Genomic DNA, 26,178 nt, shown 5'->3' with positions numbered 1-26,178 from the left:
CAGAGGGGCCCCTAACCTAGGCTCCCGAGGCCCATACCCTAGCCCTGCCCTGCCCCGGACACCGCGTCCGGCGCGGTCGGGCCCTGGGCCGAGGGGCCCTCACGGGTGGCCCGAGGCCGGCCCGGGCTCAGGCAGGGCTACATCATGCAGGTGCCCAGTGGGCGCCAACCCCCCCCACGCGCCTACCCTCAACTCAGAGCTTCCACCGCCCACTGCTTGCCCCTGTGCGAGGCTCTGAGCCATGACCCTGAGCCTGGGGCTGGCTGGAGGGGTTGGCCTGCAGGGAGGGACTGGAGTGAGGGGCGGGGAGTCCATCCTCCGTGCTCCCGGCCTGGGCCAGCGCTGCCTCTACCGCTTCCAGCTCCTCACTGCCTGCCTTCAGCTTGACCCGAAGCAGTGCTGCGTACGTGCCGTAGCGGGATTTCTGAGGCAGAGGGGTGGGGGCTATGAGCCTGCTCTCCACCCTCTGCCCATCTCACCCCCATCTGGAGAAAAAAGCTAGGAGACAGCAGGTTCTTGCCCACTCAAAGCCCCCATGATGACATGGTCCCCCGGTAAGTTGGTGACCCTCTGTGGGCGCTCTTGAGGCTGCAAATTGTAACAGCTAATACTTCCTGAGCCGGGACTAGAGTTGGGAAAAGTGAGCACTTGACAGACCTCATCTCACTTCAGTACCCTGCTGGGTACAGCATGTCATCCCCGGCCCACAGAAGAGGAAACAGGCTCAGAGGGGTTAAGCAACCTGCCCATGGTCACCCAGCTGGTCCTATGCTCCTAGAGCCCATGCCCTTAACCTCTAGCCTGAGTCTGTATGTGGGAACAGAGAGGTCCCACTGATGGAGAAAGGAGCCACAGAGGTGCCAGGGCAGGGAGGTTCACCTCAAACTCCAGATAGGCCTCCTTCTGCCGCTGCTCCTCAGCCTCCTTGCCCCGGGCCTTCCTGCCCAGTTGCGAAGCCCGGTGCTCTCGCAATTCACTTGCCATGGCCTTCAGCTTGGCCTCATGGGTCCGCACCTGCTCCTCCTAGAGGCCAAGGGGAGTGTAGTCAGGGTCACTCTAGTACATATAGTGCCTTTGTGCATGTTTTTTAAAAAGCTGCCCCATCCTATGGATGAGCAAAGCACCGTGTCTAGGTTAATGCCTTGGCAAGTGGAGTGGAGACCGGATTCCAGCCTTCACTCACCCCCCATGGCCAGTGTCCTGGTGTGGTGGACATCTATGTAATCACCCACGGTAGCCCTGAGTGCAGTTGGGCTGGGCTTGCCCCACTCCATCTCACTGGCACCAGGGGGACAGAACTGAGAGTACCTGGGAGAGGCGGGTGGCAGCACTGGGCAACAGAGGGCGGCTGAACTTCCTCTGGGAGCTAACAGCAGCTGGGAAGGGGGGTGCAGAGAACATGGCAGCCACCACATTGATGCGAGTGATCCAGGACTGCATCTGCTCCAGGCTCCTGGGGAGACAACACGGCCACTTAGGACCTGGGCCCAGGATTCCTGTCCCGGGATGCCTGTCCTGGCTCAGGGTGTGGCCTGGGAAGAAATGAGGCAATCCAGGGACAAGGGAAGGGAGCAAGGTGGAAATGGGGCAAAGGAGTCCAGGATGGGCAGGAGGAGGTCACTCACGGGGCCTGAAAGAGGAAGACCCGCCAGTCTGCTGTGCGCAAGTAGAAGACATGGGGCCTCTTGCTGTAGTCACTGGCGCGCGTGGCCAGTGCATGGTGGATGCTGATGGCATTCTTTAGCTCTGCCTCTGATAGGGCCTTCCCGGGCTGGTACTCCTCCTGCAGGAGTGCCCATCTTGTCCTGGCCATGGTCCCAGCCCGGCCTGGCCCAGCCCACCCACACTCCCCTGAGCCAGCTCAGCCCCAACCCCTTGGGCTGGCCCCGCACCTTCTGCAGGTAGAGGATCATGCCCTTGAGGATCCCGTGGAAGCTCTTCCAGCCCCGCTTGCCCCGAGGTGCTGGGGGGAAGGAAGACAGGTCAGGGGGCCTGAGACCGGCCCTCTCCCCTCCATCCCCCAGACCCTCCCCACCCAGCCACGTACTCTTCCTGCAGTCAGGGTCTGCGTGCACCTTTCGCACCAGGGCCCCATGCTTGTAGACTGCAGCCCCAGGCTCAGGAGTCAGGTCCAGGAAAGGGCTGGAGCCGCTGCCACTGCCCCCGCTGACCCTCTTGATGACCTTGGGGTTGGGGTCGGCCAACTCAGACAGAGAGCGTCTCAGCTCCTCCTCGTCTCTGCAGGTGTGATCACCTCAAAGGGGGCTGGCCTTGCAGCCACAACCCCCCCTCCATCCTAGCCTCTGCCCCCCCCCCCAGGAAAGTGCCCCCTTGTCTGTGGTGGGAGTGGGGGGAACAGCCCCTCTCACAGGGTGTGGCTCCCCTCAACCCGAGGCTCCCCGGAGCCTTGTCTCCTTCCTTAGATCAGCTCTTCCCAGGGGTAGCTGTGCCCCTCGCTCAGATGAGGATTCCTCCAGGTAGCGTATCTTCTCACTTAGGTTAGAGCTCCTAAGGGTAGGGCCATGACTGTTCCTTCATCCCCATCCTTTTCTGTTTCTGCACATAGACACACCAACCCTCACCCCCTTTTCTACTAGGGCAAATGCACATCTGACTCAACGGTCTCAACCACACCCGGCAGCATGCTTTGCTCATAGTCTGTTGGGTAAATGGTGGCAGAAGTGGCTTCCTAGTGGTCGCCTAGTATCTCTTGATCAGCAGGCCCTGCTAGATATCGAAAGAATCGGGTTGTACCTGGTCACTCTGTTGATCAAAAACCTGCAGTAGCTCCCTATTACCTCCCACAAAGAGCCCATGCTACCTCTGCCAATGCTGCCTTTTCCTCCTTCCACTCTCCAGCCAGCCAGGCCTGCCTCCTCTTGGTCTCCCCACCCCACACTCATTTCAGCCACCACATATTTGCCTCCCAAATACCAACTTCCCTCTTCCCAAATGCTTCCCCTCCTTCAAGGCCTGCCCCAAGTCCCAATCTGCACCCCAGTCCTGAGCTCTGCCTCCTCTGAGGTCTTCTCTCCCGCAGACTGGGAGCTCCCAACCCAACTGATCCATAACTGGACTCAGCAGACACCAGCAAATATGAGTGATCTATTGACTGTTTAGATGAGGCTCTCCCTGTCAGACTGGGGGCCCCAAGGCTAAAACTGGACCTCCTCCCTTAGTCTGGACTCCTCTAAGACTTACGCTGAGTCTCTTTCCACTGAGGCTGCCAAGAGTAGATAATGTGGTCCCTTGTTCTACAACACTCTGGATTTCCTAGGACCTGAGAGGGGGCTCTACCTCCAGGGAGTTCTGCTTTCCCACTTGGGTTGCCAAGGGACCTTCCCTTTTTGTTTCAGCACTCCTCCTCCCAGGCCCGCTGACAGTGGCCACCCACCCCAGCCTAGCTTGTCATAACAACCCAGCTGAAGAAAAGACACAGATCCCCAAGACCAGGCAGCCATCTCCAAAGAAGGAAGTGAGGCAGCCTCAGTGCCTCTCATGGCCTCACCCGCCTCCCCTGCCCCACAACCCAACCTGGACTCACAGGGCCTGCCTCAGCACTCTCAGCCTCTCCAGGCAGCCCCTTCCCCACACCCCAGCTCCCTCGCCACACAGCCCCAGGACTCACATGGCCCACTGCAGCTTTTCATTCTTGATGGAGCTGTACAGGGCCTGGGAAGGGAGGAACAAATCAGGCAGGTATGGGTCACTCATGGCGGAAGCAAACCATGTATCCCAATGCCAGAGCTCAGAGCCCTCCCTCATAAGTCAGGCGAGGAGACAGCAGGATGGGGCGGGGGGGGGGGGGCGCTGGGTGTGATGACCAAGAACACAGGCCCTGAAACAGAGTGTTAGGACACAGTACTGTTTCACTTTTGCTGCAGGACTTTGGGCAAGTATCCGTGGGGAGAACAAATGTAGTAACAGGTGTGTAATGTAGAGCAGGCACTCAGCACAGGGCACCCAGGCATACAGTCGATGCACAGTAAATGGCAACTGCTCTTACTATCTTTGCTGTTGTTATCGTGAGGGGTATGCCGCCCAGATCCTGGGTGGGAGAAGCACAGCGCTGGAAGGAATAGAAAAGAGCATTCCAAGAAGCTCTCCTTTCCCCAATTGTGTGCCTTGGTCTATTTCCATAGGATAAACCCACACAGAACATAAGGGGAAACTGAGGCCCAGCAACAGGGATTCACCCCCGTCACCTCCCTCCCTGGCTAGCAGAGAGCACATTCTTCATGGCTCCTAACCTCTGGGCAAGCTGAGCATTTCCCCCAGCCCAGACAGCCCCAGCAAGTCTAATGCCAGGATGGGTGAGCCCCTTGCCCACTGACATCCTTCATGTTACCAGGGAGTGAACACTAGTCTCAAAGGCAGAAATTTTAGCTTCCAAACCGTGCACACCCCAAGCTCCCTGTGAACTCCTGAACCAGTCACTTCCCCTCCGTACAGTTGTCATGGGGGACCTGTGGGGGCCTTGGGATGGTTGGGTATAGAATGGGCTCCAAGAGTTGCAGAGGGGACCCCTCTTCTTGGGAGTGGCCTGCAGCATGGGTCCACAGCAGCACCTCCCACTGTGGGGGCGACTCCACCAGCCTGTCTGTGAGTGGGTGTGTCTCCAGCATGTGTGTGTTGGGCTAAGCGTGTGGCGTGTGATGCTGCCTGCGTGATCTGGGTGCAGTGGTGACGTCGGTGCCTTCTCCGTGATGGGACACAGCCCCCCACCCCACCACCAACATACCACAGTCACTGCCTCTCACTGCCCACTGTCACACTCAGCCACAAGGCTAGCCCAGCATCCCACATGTGCACATCCTGTCCAGGGGTGGGTACACCCCACAACCTCCACACCCTCCACAGCACAACCCAGCTTTATGCACACACAACCCTCCCAGCACACCCCCAGCCCAAGCCCAGCAGAGCCCGGACCCTAAACCCTCACTCTCCAACTCTGGGCCAGGAGGTTTGAAGTGGCCACCCAGATCCAACCTGTCTCCAGCCTTCCAGTTCACCCCCTGCCCCCTCGGAGGACCCCGTTTGGCCCACAACCCCGTCTTCCTTCCAAAGTCCTAAACCCTATCGGTGAGCCCCATGTCATGCTCCCAGCTAGAAGGCCCAAAGACCCTTTGGTTTGAGATGCCCACCTTAATCCGACCGTCTGTGCCCTTCCCCCTCCAGTCCATGCCCACTCCTGGCTACCCATGGGCTCTGTCCCTGCTGGGCTCGGAACCCCCCCCCCCCGGTCCGACCGATACCCCCTCGGCTCGTGCCACCTTCGGTGCCTCCCTCACACCGCCCCCTCAGCCACACCGCCCTCCACAACCCCGCGGCCGCCCCCAACCCAGCCTGGCGTGGGCCGCGGCCCCAACGCCCTCACCGCCTTCTTCTTCTTGCGGCTCTGCAGGCGGCTGACCACTAGGTCGGTGTAGAGCACGGGCTTGAGACTGCGCGAGCGCTGCGGCCAGCCATAGCACAGGGTCTCCGCGCCGCGGTGGGTGCGCCCGTAGCGCACTGAGCACAGCGAGCGCGAGCGCAGCCGCCCAGCGCTGCTGTGAATGCTGTTGACACCGATCATGCTGGTCCGGCCGGCGCGCCGCGGCCCCCGGCCATGCCCCCGCCCGCCCTCGGCCCGGACGGCCCGGACGGCCCGCGGACTGCTCCCCCGACAGCCAGCGCGAGCGGCCCGGCCCGAGCCCGGCCCCCACCAACGCACAGAGCGCGCGGCGGCGGCGGCGGCGGCGGCGGCGGCGCCGCTGTCGGCTCTGCGGCTCCGCGCGAGCGGGAGGGGGCCGCCGACGGGGAGGGAGGGCGAGGGCTGGGGGCGGGGACGGCGCAAAATGGAGGCGGCCGACAGCGCAGGGGCCCGCGGCGCGCCGCCACGGGGGCGGGGCCTCGGGGGCCAGCCAAGGCCCTTGCGCGAAGGTGCGCGGCGACGGGGGTGTTGGAGGTGGCGCCGGAAGCCCCTAGGCGTGCATTTAAGAAGGTGGGCTGACACTGTAGGGTCTGCAGCTCCCTCCTGGCTCGTCAGCTTGGGGGGAGGAGGGGCGGAGGAGGTTGGCACTCGTCCTCTCGGCCCCTTCTCCCCGCCCCGAGCCAGGACAAGCCACGTAGGAGGGGCGGGAATGGAGGCAGCTGTGGAATCGCACCAGCCTCAGCCAACTCACCTAACCGAAGATAGCTCAAACGCCCAAGGCTATACCCCAACTCACGTACACACAACCCAGTTTACAGACATACACCCCAACTAGCCAAATCACCAATCCACACTCACCCCCAACTCACAGACATTGCAAATTCAGAATTTAGTCTTTAACTCATACAATCCTTGCTCACGGATGCATGCCATAAATCAGACAGCAATTTGTAGATATACACCCTAATACACAGAAACACCCCAACACAGATACACTCTCTAAATCGTAAGCCCTTAAAGCACAAACATACCCCAAGCTAAACCCCCTGATTTACCAACAATCTAAAGTATAAACATTTATATATATACACAACTCAAGCATACACTCCAACTCTTTGACACCCCAAACTCACAATGGACATCCCCCCAAACTCAGAAGCCCAACACACCGCAAGCTCACAGACGCACCCAAGGACACTCCTGTGCAGTCACATGTATGTGATGGCCCAGAGAACCCTTTGCCAACCCTAGAGGTTTCAAATGAGTCCAGGCCTCCCTGCATAAAACCAACGGATCAGGGAAAGGAATGAAACTACAGGACCGGGACACCCTCTCCTCCTCTCATGCATAGCAGTCCGGGTGTAGCTAAATCCCTCAAGTTCTGGCCTATGGGAGCGGGGCCTGGCAACAGGGGAGTCAGAAGAGCAGTGTCTAGTCCCATCTCGAATGTAATTGTCTCTGAGACCTTGGAAAAGCCTTTGTCCTTCTTGGGCCCCTCTACCTCCAGGTCCCTCCAGCACAGCGGTACCAGAAGGGCCTTTGTGGCCATATATCCTGGGGCAACGGGTGGAGGGGGAGGAGGGAAGCGGGGGCACCTGTGTGTCCCTGCCCTATGCTGAGACCCCTCCCATCCTCGGTGAACACTGGAGGAGGGGCACTTAAAGCAAATGCAGGGTCCAAGACCGCCTGATCACGGGTTTTCAAGAGCTGTCTCCCCTCCCCCGCTGCGCACGGCCAAGACTGCACACAAGTGCGCATGTTCTGGGGGAGCCTGCGTATGGGGGTTGGGGGAGGGGGCGGTCCCCAAGCTGAGTCACGAGAGCCCAGGCTCCAGCAGCAGGAGCTGGGGGCCGGCAAGCCCCTCACCTCACCGATTTCCACGCTGCCGCCCAAAGGTCCCCATCCCTCCCCTCCAGCAACCCTTACCCTGCCCGTCCCCCTCCCCCCCCCCCACCTTGAGCAGCTCCCTGGGGAAGTCTCCGCCTTCATTGAGGCCCTCCAGGTTTCCGATGAAGTCTCCACAGGTCATGCGCTTCCCAATGTTCTAAGTAAGGGCACAGAGGCCTGTGAGGGGGGCCTTGGTCCCCAGGCCTTGAAGACTCTGGACGCAGTTTTCTGGGCTCCCTCCCGCCAGCCCCCCACTCACATGGCCGTGAAGATCAGTGTTGAGTAGCATGAGGGCGCAGGTCAGCGTGTGCGCACCGTCTGCGGGAGAGTTAACATTCAGCCTCGGCCACATCCCACGGGTTCTTCCCACAGCCATCTTCCCCAGCCTTCCAGTTTATCTCCTGCCCTCTTTGGCCCACGGTCACACTTTTTAAAGTCTTGAACCCCATAGGGAACCCTCCTGCCAAAGCCTTCTCTTTTCCAGCAGATCCCTAAAAGGGACCTTTTCCCCAACACCCACATGCCTCTGCGAGTATGTACTACACACCAGCCAGTGGGCCCCACACAGTTATGCTGCCCAGTGCAGCCAAATCACATTGTATGTGGACAGTGGCATGCAAACACACCCGCTCTTGACCACACACACTAGACCCTAGCAATGCCTGCCCACAGGCACAGTTCCACCTTCATGAAGCCATGTCAGCACTGCACACATGCATGCTCACATGCCTGCAAGCCTGTGCGTGCATTCACTCCCACACACACTCATGCTCCTATGCACACACACTGTGCCCATCTGCCCCAGTGACCACCTGGGAAAGCCCTGCCCCCTGGCTTCCTCACCCTCTGAGGACAGGGCTCCAGGATTGCACTGGAAGTATCTCTGGGAGAAGTGGGCCAGCACACGCTCCCGTTCTTGGGTCTCACCCATTAAGGCCAGCTCCTTCAGAAACACCCTGGGGAGTGGGGAAGAGGGAGCATGTCACCCCTACCCAAGGTCCCCTAACCAGGCGGCCCCAGCTTTTGGCCGTGCCCAGCCAGCCTGGGAAGGATGACATCAGGGCACCTTAGGAGAGGCACAGGGGCTCGGAGGAGGCACAGCGGAGGCCCTGCACACCAGGCCTGGAGAGTGGGGGCTGCCCTCAAAAGGCTTAACACCCACCTGAGAGCTTGGTCCAGAGTCATGCCCGTGAAGACAAAGAACTTGAGGTACTCGCCAGCCACAAGTTTGCTGAAGTCATTGCTGTGGGCAGGGCAGATAGACAGGTGGAGTCGCAAGGGAAAGGGTCGAGGGGCCAGATGGGCTTACCTACAGACCTGGGGCTGTTAGATAGAGGGGATGTGGAGGTGCTGCCCACAGGATGCATCCCCTCTCCCCCCATTCTCAATCCCAACCAATGACTTTACTTCTTGCCCAGGTGCCGGGCCACATCGGCCTTCCTGAAGCCGTCTAGTCGGTATAGCCTCTTAGCTAGGCGCTGCGCGGCCTCCAGGTCTGCTTTCTGCCCATTGGACAAGGTGTCTGTGCTTCCCAGGGCCAGCCGCTCTGTGCTGTCCAGCTCTGAGTCCGAGTCGGACACCAGCTGGCTCAGCGGTGGTTCGCTGCCGGGGTAGAACACCAGCTCAGAGGTGGGGCAGTCCCTCTGGGGCCATTCCGATCCTTCCTCTGCCTCCAAAACCGGAAGACAGAGAGGGGGAGTTTGGGACATGGGGAAGGCATTTTTCTTTTCACCAGAGGACGCTGTTCAGGTTTCCTCTATCAACTGATGCCATCCTTACCATCTCTCTATAGAAGTCCTACATCAAATTTAACCCACATCCATCTTTCTGCTGTGGGAATTTTGACTGCTTCTCAAAAGCTCCCTATGGAGTTCGCTATTAGGTACAGATTTCCCATCTCCACATTGGCCCTACTGAGAACATAGTCCTCTATCTCTGAGAATATGGGCGAAGGTGGGATATAGATAAGCTGCCAGAGAAGAACAGTGGAGGGTCAAATAATTATTTGAGGGCATCAGGGACACCTTCCCCCTCCTATGTCTTTCTTCTTCTAGCCTTTGCCTTGGTCCTTCTCTTCCACCCACAAAGAGGCAGACTCTGGGGTAGAGGGGAATGGGGGTCAACGTGCACCTCATTCATCCCCTGTCTCCTCCTCCCCTTCCCTTCCCGCCATCCCAGCTGCTCTACTCACAAAGCCACCTGTCACCCCAGAGACAGAGGCCGGAAACTCCTGGTTGCTAGGCAACCCTGTATCCCTGGCCACCCCCTCCCGTTGCCATGGCTTCCGTGACTGAGAGGGTAGCTGGCTGAGGGAGAGCAGAAAGGTTAGACTGGTGAAAGGACTTCCTGGAGAAGGGTGAGAGGCTCCCGACTAAGGAGGGGAGGCGAGAAGGGAGGGAGGCAATGGGAGAGGCTGGTGGCTGCATCTTTGGGAGAAGTCTCCAGGCTGCGTGGGGTAAGGTCACAAGAATTCTAGGCAGGTTAGAGGCTCCGCCTGGGGAAGGAAGGGCCTTCCTAGAAAGAAAGGAGGGTGTTCTCTGGGGACTCTTAAATCCTGAATCATGGTTTTTCAAGTCACTGGATCTGAGACCAAGGGGGTGGAAGTAGCCCTCCAAATGGAAAAACAGACATCTGCACCCCCTAACCACTCTATTGGGGGTCAGGAATATAAACTGCCTCTTTGCACTAGGGCTCTTTCCCTTGGAGCAGCTGTTCCTGGGGCCCTGGGGACCTCAGTTCTGAGTAATCAAAGAAATCACTCACCTGCCCAGGGGTGCTGCCCCCAGCCCAAAGCTGTCCTCTGAGCGGCAGGGACTAGGGGGCTCCCTCCCTGGGGCCTGCTTGGCTCCAACCTCTGCCTCCTCTTCCTCCCGTCTCTGTGTCCAAGGCCCATCAGCAGCGGAGCTGGTACCAGAATCTGGCTCAAGAGGTGCAAGTGGGGCGGGAACAGGAGGGTCAGGCCGGGGGGCAGGGGGTTGGGGAGGCAGTTCAAAGGTGAAGAAGGGGCTCTGGGTTGGGCCAGGTGAGGCCAGGGCCTCCAGCGAGGCAAGGCTGGTGTAGGAGGTGCCCTTGGCTCGGTGTGACTCCAAGATGGCTTCAAACACACAACTGAAAGAGTCAGGCCCATCAGCTGAGGGGCTGGTCCCATGCAGAAAGGGCACAGGCGACTTGAGAGGCCCAGGGTGAGGCATCTGGGTGTCTGGCCTGCAGGGGCAGGGAGAGTCTCTGATCAGGGGCCCGAAGGACAGCTCTTGGGCAGCATTTCATTGAATTCTCATATGACTCTGTGAAGGGGACTATCACCTCCTTTTCACAGGCCCCCAGCCCTCTAAAAAAGCCACCTGGGTAGGGAGTCCCCACTACAGGTTCACCAAGCTATTCAGTGCCCCTGAGGCACCCCAGCCTTACTGTCCCCAGCACCCAATCCCTTCCTCTCTTTCTCCCTGCTAATCTCCCTTTCTCCTCCTTCTCCCTGATCCTCTCCCCTCCTGCCATCCCATTTCTATTTCTGGCAACATCTTAGGAGAAGAAGATGAGGCTTCAAGCTGCAGTGGGGTGTGAGACGGAGAGGAAAGCCCCCACACTCCCCATTATCCTGCCAGGATCCAGGATCCGGACTGATGCTCCCACACCCCCAGACTTGATTCTGGCCCCTGGCCTCTCACTCTACCTCCTGTGCTTCACTAGAACCCCTTTCCTCCTCACTCTACCTCCTGTGCTTCACTAGAATCCCTTTCCTCCTCACTCTACCTCCTGCTCCTCACTAGAACCCTTTCCTCCTCACTCTACCTCCTGCTCCTCACTAGAACCCCTTTCCTGGCTGCTCCCTACCCTATGGGCTCTTGCTGACACATACCCCACCCCCCACATCCCCAGCATTCTGGCAGGCCTGGGGCCTCTGTGCAGAATCTCCTGCTGCATCGCCCTGTCAGCACGGCTAGCTTGGTCCTGACCCTCCCAGTCCACCCTCATCTCCATTCCAGTCCCTCTGACCCCAGCTCTGCCTTTGGGCCAGCTCCAAGGACTAAGCCTCGTTCCTCTCCCATTCCCGTACTCACCGGGCCCCCTCTGAGGCCTCAAACACCTCGTCGTCCACTTCCTCTTCCCCACCTGCCTCGTCCTCGTCCTCATTTCCACTGCCCAGGCTGGGCCAAGGGCCAAGGCATGGACCGGGATGTGGGGCAGGTGGGCGGGCAGTGCCAGGTGGGCCCTCAGAGCTGGGCTGACTCTCGATGGCCGAGTCAGCTTCCTCCCGCTCAGCCAGCACCTCATCGATGTCCGTCTCGCGGTAGCACCTCAGGGGCACCGTGTCCAGGTCCGTCTCGGAGTACTTGGCTGCTCGCCCCACAGCCACCCCAGAGCCCTGCCCTGAGCCCACCCCAGATGGAGATGGGGGGGCCTGCTCTGGGGGCTTAGCACCTGCAGTATGTATAGGCATCCCGGTCAAGAGGTTATCCTGTCAGCTACCTGTCTTGATACTATTCTAGGAAGGAACTCTTTCCTGTTGCCTCATATTGGCAGGAAGTTCTTTCACTGTCTAGCCACCATTCTTCCTGCTACAAATTCAGCTTGTTCCTGGTGCCAGTGAAGCTCGTTTCAAATCAAGTTCTTGTCAAATAACTTTGAGGGGCCTGGGGGAGACCAGCTTCTTTTCTACTTCACGGAATGACCCTTGATCTCCTGCCATCCCCTGTCTCCACAATCTAGCTTCCTCCAGGTGCCCAACCCAGCCATGATCCCTTGACCCTTCATCATGACACAGTTGGAAAGTTTGAGGCCTGGAGAGGCATTAGCCAACTCATGAGCCCAGGAAAGAATTGGGGGAATGTTTAAAGGAAGGCTCCCTACCAGGCCTCAGCTGCTGTGGGGAAGGCCCTGCCCTGTTCCCCTTGCCTCATCCAGGATCTTACCTGAGCTTGGGGGGTCCAGGGAGCCATAGAAGAATTCCCATTTGGCTCGAGCAATTCTCTGGGCATGAGAGGATACCTCCCGGGGGGAGGACCAGGTATCTCCCTAAGCCAAGGAGGGAGAGATAGACACAAGCACCCAGAGATAAAGCCACACATACAAAGACACAAGAACATGGGACAGAAACACAGAAATAAAAACACACAGGGACAGATATAGAGGTGCCGAGGCACAGGGACAAACATGTGGGGCAAGAAAGAGACAGATTTAGGACAGATCGAAGAATTCAGAGTGAACAGCTGACAGGCTCAAAACTGCCAAGGGACCAAGTCTTGCCCCTATGCTGGGGCTCTGGGGTTCCAGGGAGCCCAAGGGAAGTCGCATACCTGGTTCAGGAGTCCAGTGTCAGCAGGTCCTGGGAATAGCTTGGCCAGGTGCTCAGAGGGTCCCCCCAGCCCATTGGGGAGAGAGGAGTAAAGGCCATCTGTCCCAACCTGAGGTTGGGCTGGTGGCCCATGTATAAGGCCCTGGCTGCCAGGCAGAGCTGAGCCTCCTCTGGCTGGGAGTGGATCTGATGTGGATGCCTCTAGCCGCAGCTTCCGGTTGGAGCCAGGCCCCAGGGCTGGGGTGGGCCTGGGAGGAGAGACCCCACCCAGGTCCCAGCTCCGACTCAAGCCTCCGGGAGCAGGTAGCCCATTCAGGGGCCTCACGCTGGCCTTCTCCACAAAGCGGAATATGACCACAGAGCTCCGAGTCCCTGGTGGGGGCTGCCCAGTGGGTGAAGAGGGTGCCCAGGGTAAGGGAGCAACACGGGGTGAGGGGGGCCCACGCAGGGGTGTACAGGGTGCTGTCACACGTCCCAGTTCCCGGCCTCGGGGACCTGGACCTGCCACCCGCCGTAGCAGGGAGCCTGTGCTGCCATACATGCTGGCTGGGGGGCTTTGTGGCACTGGGCCTTCGGGGAGCCAGCGGCGTGGGCATCGTGGTGGGGAGATGGCACAGTCGCCCTCCGAGCAGAAGCGCATGGCACCCTGGGCCATGCTGGGGCCGGGGGTCAGGCTGGGGGGGCAGGGATGGCGAGGCCAGGCGGGGAGTGAGGGGGCAGCATGCTCTTCAGACAGGCCTGCAAGAGAGGAAGAGGGAGCAGGGGGTGAGCTGCAGGGAAGGTGGATGGACAGGAGAGCAGAGACAGGGAGGGGAAAGCAGGATAGGCCATCTGAGAGCCAGGGGCCTAGCCTGTCCTGGGACTATGGCATCATTGATCCCACCCCTAGAAGTGATCAGGCCTCCTACTTGGGCTACTTCCATGGAGGCCTGAGGAGAAAAGAATTGTATCCCCAGTAGGCCCCTGGCTCCTCTCCTTCTGTCTGGGGGCCCTGAGCATCACCCTGGGAGGAGAAAGGAAGCTATTTCAGAAGTTGAATGAGTTCAGAGTCCCTCTGGCATTTTGGAGCTACTTCTGGTGGAGGAGGGGGAAGGCTGGTAGCCCACCCTCTGGACCTGGAGTGTCAGCCAATCAAAACCATCTTACAGCCATGGGTCCCCCACAGTCTCTCTTATGGAGGCCCCTCACTCAGTGAGAGAGAACTCAGGCCTCCTAGAGGGAAAGGCAGGAAGATTGGGGGGGGCTGTTGTATAGGGACTATGAGGGGCTGAGAGGCATATGGTGAAGGGGAGGAGAACTGAGGCCCCTACTCCTAATGTATATATGTTGAATGGGAAAGGGGCATTCTTGTTCTTCATACAGGTACACACACACACACACACACACACACACACACACAGGGACAAATAATGTCAGTACACAGTTACACATATTCATAGGCAATATCTCCTGCACGCACAGACCCAGGCACACACACACACACACACATTGCCCAAAGACACACCCTCATACACTCTCACAGTCATAACAAATATGTGTGTAATGGAAAGGCACATGCTTATTTTACACACACACTGTCATCAAACAAGAACACACAAAGAGACACACAAATATACACACAGGGCCTCATTCTCCAGTGCACACAGACACAGGCGTATCAGACACTCACAGGGACCTACTAGTCACAATCACATACAAATACAGATGCACCCTCACACACACACTTAAACAGGAACACACACCCTCTTCCCCAACCCCCACCAGTCACCTGTCTCTGGGTGGGAACGCTGCACCAGACCCTGTCCCTCCTTCCCTCTTAAGGGAATGACAGGATCTTGTCCAGCCCTTAAAGGGGTAAAGGGGCCTCTGGTGGCAATGCAGGGTAGGGGCAGAGGTCAGGAGCAGCAACCCTGCCAGGCAGGTTTCTGAAGCTCAGTGGGGGCCCAGGGCATCCCCAGTGCAGTTCCGACTGGAGCTGCCTCAGTACTCACCGCTGCTCGCCTGGAGCTGGGGCCGAGGAGAGGCGGGGAAGAGGCTGGGCCCAGCTCAGCTGTGAAGGCAGCGCGGCTCCCGCTTGCTCCCGCTTGCTCCAGGCCCGCCTGCCTCTCAGTCCCTCCCCCTCCCCCCTACGCGCGGCTCAGGCAGAGCTAATCCCCCCACCCACCCCCCGCCCTTTTCCAGGGCCCTGAGCCCCGGAGGCTGGCCCCCCTTCTCGACGCTAGGTCCCCGCTGGGCTCTCCCGCCAACCTGAGACCCGCCCTTGACGAGGGGGAGGATGTATGGAACCCCCGGTTCTGTTCCCAAGACCCTCACGTGCCCCACCCCAATCGTGTCCTGGTCCCTTTCCCCCACCGCCCCCTGAGCCACACGCCAGACCCAGCTGCACTCGCGTGTCCCGCTCCAGACCCCACGCGTGTCCCTAGGAGGTTGCCACATGACCTGTTACATGCCACACGCGCTCCCGCCCCCACGAGCACGCGGCCGCGCCAAGCACACCGAATGGGTGTAGACCGGACCCACCCCCTAAATCCAAGAGACCAACAATTTATGGGAGAGAGATCTAGGAAACACTGCCTCAAGCCCTAAGGGGTTCTGCGTTTCGGACCCAGGAGACCCAACCCTGACCACTCGCCCAGGATGCAGCAGGAGGGATGTTAGTCAGACTTTAGAAAGAACTTCCTTGCTGCCTGAGTTAGGTGTTCTGGCTATCTGAGGGTAAAAGGTTAGACGGGATGATGCTGGAGTGGAGGAAGTGGGGAGCAGGCAACCCTTGTGCCCTTGGCCAAGGTAGAAGGGGGCCCAGCTATTTCAGGAAAGCACTGCCAGAGTTACTATGGCAACTGCTCTCCTTGGGAACGCCAGGGCATGCAGGTGGTGACCTCGGAATGAAGAAGGGGTCTGTTCGGGCAGTCAGGGGGCGCGAGGACTTGCGCGGCGGGGGCGCGCGGGGCTCACCGCGGGGAGGGGCGGCGCGGGCTCCGCGTGGTGCTGAAAGGGACAGCGCCAGATTTGTCGCACTGCGCAGGCGCAGAGGCGCGAACAAAGCAGGGAGGAGGAGGAGGCGCGTGTCCCGATGTGGTGCGCGCCTACAAGGCTCTATCTTAGCGGAGGTCGGTCCTCCCATCTACCCCCTCCCCAAGCAGGCTAAGGAAGAGGAAGCAAATCCCTCACCCAAGATAACCCTCTTTGGTCCCTCCCCGATGCTGGCTTCTCCCTTCTTGCTGCATTGGGGGTGGGGGAGGGTGGAAGGGATTCTGGGAAAACTAGGATGCCTGAATTCTCAATCGCAACTCGCTTGACCCTGGACAAGGCGCGTCCTCTCTAGGGCCTCGGTTCCATCTTTAAAGTGGAGTAACAGCACAGAGCAGCTCACCTTGCAGAAGTGCCCGAAGCCCTGATGAAATAATGGATGGGAAGCAGTTTTCGTTATGCAGAGGGAGATGAAGCGGCTGCACGAAGGGAGAGCGCAGCCCTGCTAGGGGGCAGCTCTTGGCGACAGCAGTAGCCCTCAGCGTCCTTCACACCCTCCCCACCAATGGATGACGGGGAAAGCACTGCTCCGGGGGTTCCCCGGAGCGGACCCTGGAACCAGGAACTGCGGACGCGGTGAGAGGGCGGCCCAAAGTCTGAGCCTAGAGTTCTGGGACATCACTGCCTCAGGGCGGGCCCAGCCCCAAAGCCCACAGCTAAATCCCCAGGTCAACCGAGAAGCGTTACTCCTGGTGGGCTGAACTGAGCACTCATTCTTCTCAGGACTCTAGACCTCCTGGGGAAAAGACAGGGACCCACGTGGAGAGAGAATCCTCAGCGCCCCCTCTGCCACTCCCCTCAAGGTGCAAATCCATTCCAAATCGTCCGGGAGTGGAAGGGGCTGGACAGCTCTGTACTTCATAACTAACCAGGAATGAGAGGTTTGGGCAAGTTTGCTTGATGAAGGAAAAAAATTCTAGCTTCGCCCATTCAATTCATTCAGCAATTACTGGGCACCTACTACGTGCCAGACAGTACGCCTGGATAGTTTCTTCCCATTTTTCCAAGTCGCTAAACGTGACCAGAGGGCAAAGAGTAGGCCCAGAACCTTGGAGTCTTGGCTCCGCCCCTTCTGCGTTTGGCTTTGCCTGCTCCTCCCATCACCACTTCACTCAGAGGCAGCCACTGGCCCAAGACGAAAAAAGAGCCAGTCTCTGCTGCACCATTGCGTTCTCCAGCTTCAGTTCTCAAGCCCTGTAGCCGAGAAGGCGAGGTCTGATGTTACACCACCAGTCTGTTCCGCCCTGTTTCGAGATCCAACCGGAACGCTTTCAGATAGGATCCTCAGTGAGACCGCACTCGATTGAATCGGTCTGTCTCTACAGCCCAAGGAGGCGGGTTCGCTGAGGCCTCTCCAAGGCCAAAGCAAGAAGACCTTACTGCGCACGCGCAATAGGCAGCCGATGGAGCCACCGATGGAGCCGTCCGGAGGGGAGCAAGAGCCGGGAGCCGTCAGGTACCGAGCACGGGAGGGGCCGAGAAAGGGAAGAAGGACCTGGGGGAGGGGAGCCGAACTGGGCCGGGTCTGGGGGCCGCTCTTAGGAGCCAGGGCGCAGAAGCATAACGGAGGCGGACTCGTAGGTGACAGCGGCCCGGGGACGCCACCGCCCCTTTACCCGCAGGCTCCTGGACCTGCCTTGGGAAGACGTGCTGCTCCCACACGTCCTAAGCCGGGTGCCGCTACGCCAGCTTCTCCGGCTGCAGCGCGTCAGCCGGGCCTTCCGGGCGCTCGTGCAGCTGCACCTGGCGGGGCTGCGCCGCTTCGACGCCGCTCAGGTGAGCCGGGGGCCAGAGCCTCATCCCGTCTGAGTACCGCCCCCGCCCCGCCTCCAGCCCAGCCCCCAGCCCCTGTCTACCCTGCCGGACCCTCCCGGGCCTCCAAGAATGCCAGGGAAGCGATCCACTCCGCGGGGAGTACTCTCAAAGGGCGAGGGCCGGGTATCAACTCAGAAGGCGCTTGGGGTCTCTCCTGGGAGGGCAGGTGGCAAACCCCGAGGGCGGGTTACTGACGGGAAAGAACTCTTCGGGGGCGGAGAGGCAGCGCCCGTCCCGCCCCCGGGACCAGCTGAGAGTCGAGGTGCCTCCCTGCCCGCAGGTGGGTCCGCAGATCCCGCGGGCAGCTTTGGCCTGGCTGCTGCGGGACGCTGAGGGGCTGCAGGAGCTGGCGCTGGCGCCGTGTCACGAATGGTTGTCGGACGAGGATCTGGTGCCGGTGCTGACGCGGAATCCGCAGCTGCGGAGCGTGGCGCTGGCCGGCTGCGGGCAACTGAGCCGCCGCGCGCTGGGGGCGCTGGCGGAGGGCTGCCCCCGTCTGCAGCGCCTTTCCCTCGCGCACTGTGACTGGGTAGACGGCCTGGCGCTGCGCGGCCTCGCCGACCGCTGTCCGGCCCTTGAGGAGCTGGACCTCACCGCCTGCCGTCAGCTCAAGGATGAGGCCATCGTATACCTGGCGCAGAGGCGCGGCGCGGGCCTCCGCAGCCTCTCGCTGGCAGTCAACGCCAACGTGGGGGACGCCGCAGTCCAGGAGTTGGCTCGGAACTGCCCGGAACTCGAGCACCTCGACCTAACCGGCTGCCTCCGTGTCGGAAGCGACGGCGTCAGGTGCCTGGGCATGGGATCGGTGGGTTGGGAAAAGGGCAATCACTTATTTAGCCTCTGGGTCAGGGGCGGGCTGTAGCTGTCGCAGGGCAGAACTGTGGTGTCTGGATACCACGGCACCCCCATTCAGACCAGGAAAGGCCTCTAGGATTGCCTAGACCATAGAGCCCATAGTTTTAAAAAAAACTTTTTTGAACCAGTATTTACACATTGGCCGATTTCACATACAGTCAAGTTTCTGGCTTTTCTTCAACAAGGGGAAAACCTTGGAATCCTGGGCGGAGCTGAGGAGCAGTTTCCCCCTTTAAGAGACAGGAGGAAGTCTCTGGTTCACTGGAGACATTGAATGTATGACCCCATCCGGGCTCCCTTAATCGTTTATGGAGGGAAAAAGAATGCTGAGTTTGAGGGAGACAGGGGCTTTGCTGGCTCCCCTACCGTGGGCGTAGCGGCTTCTGGCCCCTAGCCTCACCCGGCTCCTCCCCCAGGACATTGGCCGAGTACTGCCCGGCGCTGCGCTCGCTGCGGGTGCGGCACTGCCACCATGTGGCCGAGCCCAGCCTGAGCCGCTTGCGGAAGCGCGGCGTGGACATCGACGTGGAGCCGCCGCTGCATCAGGCCCTGGTGCTGCTGCAGGACATGGCAGGCTTTGCACCCTTTGTCAACCTGCAGGTCTGACCTGCCTGCCGATGGGGCACAGCTGGACTGTGTGGCGGGGCCTGACTATGAACTGTAGGGAAACTGGACTGTGGGGGCCTCTGGTTAGAGGCGGATGCCCTGCCCCACCCTGGAGCTTCAAATAAAGAGCTTTTTACCCCCTCTTGCCTGGTCCTGCTGCCCTGTTGGAGATAAGGGATATGAAGTTGGGAGAGAGGTCAGACAGACACAGTACCCCAATTCTGAGCAGAAATGACCAGAATGCACTCACACCTTCCTGGGGCCACCTTTACTGTGCCCGTGGGCAGCTCCAAGAGGAGGTCAGCACTGTGGGGCAAGGAAGTAGAGAGCAGGACGGAGAAGGGGGACAGGAGTTAGGGCGGGCCCTGTGTGGGGTGTAGGGCTCCTGCATCCCTCTGGGGTCTGAGCCTAGAAAGCTCCAGCAGAGTCTGGCGAATGCCTTAGTGGAAGCGGTACTTTCTGGCTGGCTTGAGGTTGATGTATGTGGCCTTCATCTCCTCGGCCTCAGGGTTCCGCACATCTTTGAATCGCTCCCCTTTGGTGCTTACTACCTGGTTGTCGATGTATCGGATCAGCTTCTTGGGGGCCTGTCAGGCAATTGGGCAGTGAGCAGCAGAAGCCAGGGGACATCCCACCCACACCACACCTCCAGCAGCCATAACCCTCTCACCTCCCTGGGAGCCATGGGCCGGTGAATCTTCTGATCCTCTGCGCTATCCACCATCATGTACCTGCCAAAAACTGGCTGGGTGAAGTTCCTGCCACTCTGGGAAGACCCTCTAAGGGTCTAGCCCAGCCCAGCCCAGACTCACTTCTGCAGGATGAAGGACTTCAGTTCATCCTTTTGGGGGCCTCTGAGGCGCCTGGGCAGGTCCTGCAGAGAAGGGAAGCCTAGTCTAAACCCTAGGGCACCAGAAGAAGCAGACAGGGATAGGCTAGGGGCAGGCGCTTAACACTAAGGTGGAACGTGGCTGAGGCTATTTGGGTTGAGGGGCATGTCTAGCAGAGGATACCTGGTTGGGGCCGTCCCACGCTGGAGGCCCCTCCTCCTTCCCCTCGACAAGCATCTGCACAGCTTCTTCCAAGTCTCCCCGAGCTTTGGCCAGCACCCACTGGGCCTGCTCCACTGAACAGGTAGGGAACACCTCCAGGAGAACATCCACCCCTGGAAGCAGCTCCTCCTCAGCACCGGCTGCCTGTGGGCAGAGATGGTGACAAGAAGCAGTACTTCCTTCTTTCCTGGCCCCAAATTCTCTCACCAGTACCCTCCTCTACCAGTACCTCATCCTGGGTGTCTCCAGCAGCAGTAGGAGAAGCCCTAGTCTCTTCTTTGAGCTTTTCAGGCTGCTGCAGGTGCTCTGGGGAGATGGGCACCTGACCTTGGACCTCAGAGCTCTGTGGTTGCAGGTTCTCTTAAGGAAGCAGAGAAAGCATCAGGTTTGCCAGGGCTTTGGGGGATGGGGGTATTGAGTCATCCAAGTGCCCAGTCCCCAAACTCACCTTTGTTCCTGGCACCACTCAACTGCCCTGAGAGCTTCCGCATCATGTCCCCTATTGTACCCCTGAAAAAACCAGGACGGTGGTAAGAGGACAACTCTGCCCACCCTCCACCATCCGCCAGCCCTCCACCCCCTCTTTGCCCCAGCCAGATCCCACCTTGGAATGTGGGCAAAGCCAGGCACATAGGCCTCCATCATCTCAGTAAAGGCCTCCATATCGAAGTTCTCCTCTGATGGCCCGGAGGGGCCCAGATCCTCCAGGACCCCGAGCACATAGGAGAAGATGACCTCATCCAAGCCGCTGCAGGAAGGGGACAGGATAAGCCCTGGGTAGGACACTGGATACTTCCAGCAACCCACCTACCCTGAGACTCGAGCCCTCGGCTTCACTGGGTCCATGAGCCAGACTTCAAGCCTTGAAGCCGGAAAATATCCCACCCTCCCACAGAGCTTTGGTTTCCCATCTGTCCAGCAAGGTGACAGGGACAGGTTAAGATGTAAGGCCATACCAGCAGATCATAATCAGCCCTCCCCCACCTCAGGATTTGAGTTGAGGGCTTCCCACCCCACCTTTCCATGGGCCAGGGCCCAGAGTGCTGCCCAGCAGCTCCAACCCTGACCCTAGCATGACCTTTCTAGAAAAGCTGCTTCTACCTGAGGTCAGCCTCTGGGAGGTGTGTCTGGACAAAGGCAAGGAGGGCTGCACTGACAATCCTCTCCAGCTCCATGCTCTCTCCTCTTCTGAAGGGACAGAAGATGTAGGTTTGTCAGGCCGTCTTCTGCCTGCCCCTACCCACTAGGCCCAGGGGCGGTCAGCCCCTCCCTCCTACCCTGCTGTGGAAACCATTTGCTGTTGTCCACAGTTTCCAGCTCTGCAGCCCTCCCCTGCTCCCTCAAGCAGAGCTATAGCCCCCTCCCTGCCCATCTCTCCACCTCCTTCAGCCTGAGACAGGACTCTGCCCTGTCTCAGGAGAAGGGCTCCACAGTGGTTTCCCTCGCCCTTCCCCCAACCTCTCCCCATCTTGCCACCCCATTCCCCAGCAGCAGGCCCAGACCCTCTGGCAAGAAGCCAAGGTCTTGGGGTCACATGCCGCCTGGCTGAGGAATCCCATCGTTGAGAGGGTCACTTGGCCCCCAAGTCCAACTACAAAGGGCCCATTGTCTAGCCCCCCCAAGGAGCGGACCTCAGGACCAAGCACAGCCTTCCCCCAGCCAGAATGGGCCACCCACCCACTGCACAAAGGGGCTTTTCGGGCTGTGGGGCTCTGATGGAAGGGGAAGTCTTTCAGGAATTCTCTCTTCCTGCCCAATCCAGCAGCTTGGGGTTATCTACAAAGGACTTTCCATCCTCCTTCCCAAAGCCTCTGGAGCCCTACAAAATCTGGCCTTTGCCCACCTCTCCAACCTCATCACTCACTCCACTCCTGCCTCACCAGCCTCCTTGTTGGTCCTCAAACTTCCCCAGCTTCTTCCTACCTATCTCCCCCATATATCTACATGGTTCATCCCCTCACCTCCTCCAGAGCTCTGCTCATATGTTGCCTTCTGAGAGAGACCTTCCCTGACTAACCAACCAAAAATAGGGAGTATTCCTCCTACTCCCTAGTCCCTTGCCCTGCTTTATTTTCTATACAGAATCTACTACAGCTTAATGTTATTTTATGTTTATTTGCCTATTGTTTGACCTCCCTCCTAGACTATAAGCTCCACAGTGCAGGGGTCTTTGTCTTATTCATTGGTGTAACCCTAGCACCTAGAAAAATGCTTGCAGTTAGTGGATGCTCTATAAATACTCATTGACTTATTTCATTCCCATCTACATGCTTTTGACTCCCAACAGTCCATATGTGGGAGTCAGGAACACATAGATGGTAATGAATGGCTCCACAGGTCCAAATGTCAGCTCTTCCCACTCAGAAGACTCAGAGGCATCTCAAATTCCATCTACCCCGCACTCACAATATTCTCATGATCGGTATACATCCCCCCTCCTGTTTCACTGGCTGACCCAACCGTTCACTCACTCAGCTGCCAAATCTGAAACTTAGGAATTACCCTTGATTTTACCCCCTCTCAACCCCAACTGCTGCACTCAGCCAATCCAATCCTGTCGATTCTATTCCCTTATTAGTCTCCTTTCCATCCATTCTCCCCGGCTCATCTGGCTTCTGCTCCAACATCTCTACCAAAATTGCTCAATCCAAGGTCATGAGTTACTTTTTCCGGTTTTGGTTTAATTAGGTTGAACCATATAAGCTTGCCAGTACTGCCTGTTTTGGATCTACAGGGAGGGAAGGAGGCAGCGGAGGAGGGAGGGAGAGAAAGAAGGAGTGAAGGAAAAGAAAGAAAAGGCTATTTCTTATAGTTTTCACCTAATATTTGCCCTTTCAAGCAGCATCAATGTTGGTTTCTGAGGCATTATTCTCTTCCTTCTCTGGCCATTCCTTCCTGGGCTCCCTTCTCTGTCCCTCTCTCCTTTGCTGGCAAGAAGGCTCAGGCTCACAGCTGCTCCTCCTCTCTCCTTCCTCTGCACCCCCTCTCTCTAGAAGACCTTGTCTGGGCCCACATCTTTATGAACCAATTCTATGTCACCAATCCTCAAATGCCAGTCCTCTAGCCCAGTCCCCTCCGCGGAGCCACACGTTTGCACGTCTCCCTCTCTGACACCTCCATGTAGGTGACTTAACAAATCCCAAACTGACATTCTCCCAAGTCCTTTGCTCCTCCAAGGCTGTCATCAGTAAATGCATGTTCACGTACCCAGCTGCTCTTGCCACAAGTCTGGGAATTATCCTGACACGATCCTACCCCTTCCAGTCTTTCCCACATCCAGTCACCAAGCCCTGACCATCACCTCTCACGCCTCTCAACATGTGCTTCTCTCCATCTCTCCTCCCATTCTGCTCCACCTCTTACCTTCAATGCCGGAGCCTCCTAACCCTTCCCTCTACTACCATCTTTCCCCCAAATCTATTCTTTACAAAGATCATAGTCGTGTGATCTGTACAAAAATCCTGTTGTTCCTGCTAAAAATCTATCAGTGACGTCCTCCTTCCCTTCTGATTAGCCCACATTCCTTTTGTGGCCTTCAGTTGAGGGCTTTATCCCTGTGTACATCTCTCCAGCCTCACCGAGCACCACACCCTCCCTGGATCACTTCCCTCCACCCTGGCTTTCTTCCAGTTTGCCAACGTTCAAGGCTTTTCATGGCAAGAGCCTTTGCACAGCTGCTTCCTCTGCCTGGACAGCCTTCCACCTCCACCCCTTCACTTGTCTAACACCTTCTTACCTGTCGGGTCTCAGTTTAAAATTTTCTTCCTCATGGGATGCTGCCCTGGACCCTCGAGAACTGCTTTGGTCCCCACCATCTTACACCCTCATTGCAGACTGCACTTTTCCTTATTTTGCAGTATTCTTTATAGCTCTAATTAAATAATTATTTGGGCAATGTTTAATGTTTCTTCCAATTGTTTCATGAGGGCAGGGACTATACTCCCAGCTTACTCATCAGCATACGCTCGGTATCCTGTGAAGTGGGACACTCAATAAAGAGTTACTCCCCCTGCTTTAAAATGACAGAACTGAAGCTCAGTGAGTTTAATGCTTTGCCCAGTGTCACTTGGTTGGACTGTGGTAGTTAAGATTTAAATCCAGGTCGCCTAGTTGAGTGTATATTCCACGGGATTGGGGGGGGATCTCAAGACTTCCAAGCCAGTTGAGACAGAGCTAAGATCTATGCTTACAGTTCCCGGGTCCCCTAAGTAGTAACATAGTGTTGCTGTGACAGCACAGGGATCACTTTGGACAGCAAGACTAAGAAGCCGTAGCCTCGCATGGGCCCTGGAGAGCAGAACTGCTCACACCACACATGCCAGACACCATTATGCGGTTCTCCCAAGAGGTCAGCCCCATACAGAGAGCTACACCGACCCTGGATTACACCAAATCCTGGCTGCTGTCAGTTGCCTGGCAACCTCTGCTGGGAAAAAGCCTGCTGCAAGAAAGTCTAGTTTCTAGGGAATAAGTGCTCAGGGATGTGTCTGATGCCTCTGGGTTTCTGATCAGGGTCTGAGGGCCAAGGAGTTGTTACTGGGAAACTCTTCTCCGTGCCTCCAAAGAATGTCTCCCTCCCCTAAGCTTTTGCTCTAGCTTGTCTATGGAGGCAACACCTTCCCTTCTCCTGTTCTGGGGCTGACCAAACTTTACCCAGCCTTTAAAGCTTGCCACTTCTTTCTTTCACCCTTCTCCATCCCCCTAGCCTTCCTCAGCATTGTTTTCCTGCCCAGAGGCTTCTTCTAGTATTTCTCCTCCACAGTCCCCGAGTTGGAGAAGCTGTAGCCTAAGCAGCCAGCCTTGTCCAGGGTAAGAACATGATTTTCATGAGACTTTTCAAATTCTGGATGTAGTCCACAGAACTCCATTACTTCCTGAGGGCTCCAAATCAGGGCTCACTGGTTAGTAGCATCCATGAAATGTGATTGTCATCCTGTCATAAGTCCTGTTTAAATACCTCTGATGATGGTAATAATAGTTCTATGCACTTTACCCATATTAACTTACCTAATCCTCACAATAACCCGAAAATATAGATACTAATAATATTATACTATCCCATTTTGCCCAAAAGGAAATGGAGACACTGAGAGGTTAAGTAACTTGTCCAAGGTCACACAGGAAGTTAATGGCACATTTACATCCAAGCAGTCTGGCTCCAGAACCCTGTTAACCACTACGCTACACTACTTCTTAATGAAGCAAATGATGTGGCCCCCAGCCCATGTTCTGATCCTCCTGTCCTGCCTGGCTGGCCCTCCTGCCTACCTCAGAATCTTTGCTTACACCGTTTTCCCCACTCAGAACGTCTTTCCCTCTGCCTCTCATTCTGCGGGACTCACTTTCTCCCTGTAGCCAACCCTCAGTGTCCCATCCTCACTGCCCCCAGATGGCCTGAGAGCATCCCCAGGACCAGGCACAAGCCTGGACTCCAGATGCTCAATACAGATCCCCTGGACAAATTTAAGTGAGACTGGGGGAAGGAGAACCATGCTGCTCCCTTGGGATGGGGAGCTGCTTAAGGTGGAGAGAAAGCAGAAGGCCATGTGGGAGGAGTCCTGGGAAGCAGTGTGGGCACTCAGAGGGTCTAGCACGGAGGTCTTCGCTGGTTTCTCAGCCACTATGAAGCCTAGCTCCTGGGGCCCTAGTCCCATAACGCAGGTTCCAGAGGACATCGTTGTCCCCTGACCCCCAAGTCAAGTCTTAGAGACTCCAAGGACACTGAGGGCTACAAGGGATTCCAGCACCCAAAGTCAGACCGGAGCACAAACGGGGATAGTGGGGTGCACAGGAAGTGGGACTGTGATGATGGTCCACCCCTGAAGCAGGAGCTCCCTAAACAAGCTAGCGGGATACCCATAAAGGTCCGGAGTAGCGGGCCCGAGGGCACCGGGATGCGGTTGCTGCCGTGGGGACACAGGACTAGGGAGGCCTGAGTAAGCTGGGATGTGCCTTGATACAGGCCACGGCGAGAACCAGAGATGGGGGGGCCGATGGGTCCCAGGGAGTACCGTGGGGGAACACACAGGACGGGTACCCTGGGTCAGCGTTCTCCGCGACTCTCCCAGCCCTGGGCCGGGGGCCGGAGGGGAAATCACCTGCTCCGTCGGGCGCCGCCGGCGACTTGTCCCGCGCGGTGCAGCTCTCATCCCCCAGCCCCACCAACGAGATCAAAGGCGAGGCCCAGAGTGGTTCCCTCTCAGAAGCGCCGTGGTAGCCATTTTTGA

The 26,178-nt window shown here is 58.0% G+C and overlaps 3 protein-coding genes across 4 annotated transcripts; 1 reads left to right on the top strand and 2 right to left on the bottom strand.

The window, feature by feature from the left end:
• Positions 1-192: 192 nt before the first annotated feature.
• PSD (pleckstrin and Sec7 domain containing) lies at positions 193-13,248 on the bottom strand. The gene is made up of 16 exons (XM_028098713.2): positions 12,595-13,248; positions 12,211-12,313; positions 11,359-11,719; positions 10,064-10,504; positions 8,708-8,902; positions 8,463-8,543; positions 8,144-8,256; positions 7,560-7,618; positions 7,368-7,457; positions 3,629-3,672; positions 2,048-2,238; positions 1,893-1,963; positions 1,626-1,783; positions 1,309-1,453; positions 880-1,023; positions 193-424 (listed from the first exon to the last, which is right to left on the bottom strand). Exons 1-16 carry the CDS (start codon positions 13,246-13,248, stop codon positions 194-196), a joined length of 3,081 nt encoding a protein of 1,026 aa, XP_027954514.1. The 3' UTR covers position 193.
• Positions 13,249-16,760: 3,512 nt separating this feature from the next.
• On the top strand, positions 16,761-19,041 carry FBXL15 (F-box and leucine rich repeat protein 15). The gene is made up of 4 exons (XM_028098451.2): positions 16,761-17,079; positions 17,246-17,399; positions 17,719-18,224; positions 18,710-19,041. Exons 1-4 carry the CDS (start codon positions 17,027-17,029, stop codon positions 18,897-18,899), a joined length of 903 nt encoding a protein of 300 aa, XP_027954252.1. The 5' UTR covers positions 16,761-17,026; the 3' UTR covers positions 18,900-19,041.
• A 111-nt stretch (positions 19,042-19,152) lies between these two features.
• Positions 19,153-26,178, bottom strand: CUEDC2 (CUE domain containing 2). 2 transcript variants are annotated; one of them, XM_028098880.2, is made up of 9 exons: positions 26,050-26,178; positions 21,053-21,136; positions 20,556-20,699; positions 20,400-20,461; positions 20,181-20,311; positions 19,913-20,095; positions 19,712-19,773; positions 19,570-19,630; positions 19,153-19,486 (listed from the first exon to the last, which is right to left on the bottom strand). In XM_028098880.2, exons 2-9 carry the CDS (start codon positions 21,124-21,126, stop codon positions 19,340-19,342), a joined length of 864 nt encoding a protein of 287 aa, XP_027954681.1. In that variant the 5' UTR covers positions 21,127-21,136; positions 26,050-26,178; the 3' UTR covers positions 19,153-19,339. The 2 variants fall into 2 exon arrangements, with proteins under 2 accessions (XP_027954681.1, XP_027954680.1); XM_028098879.2 differs by having other exon boundaries at positions 21,053-21,139; positions 26,050-26,177.

The sequence above is a fragment of the Eumetopias jubatus genome, unplaced genomic scaffold (assembly GCF_037043125.1).
Source record: "Eumetopias jubatus isolate StellerSeaLion01/CBP00866 unplaced genomic scaffold, mEumJub1_p1.0 scaffold_17, whole genome shotgun sequence".
Classification (NCBI taxonomy): domain Eukaryota; kingdom Metazoa; phylum Chordata; class Mammalia; order Carnivora; family Otariidae; genus Eumetopias; species Eumetopias jubatus.
The sequence above is the reverse complement of the archived record's forward strand: the minus strand, read 5'-3'. Positions and strand labels throughout refer to the sequence as shown.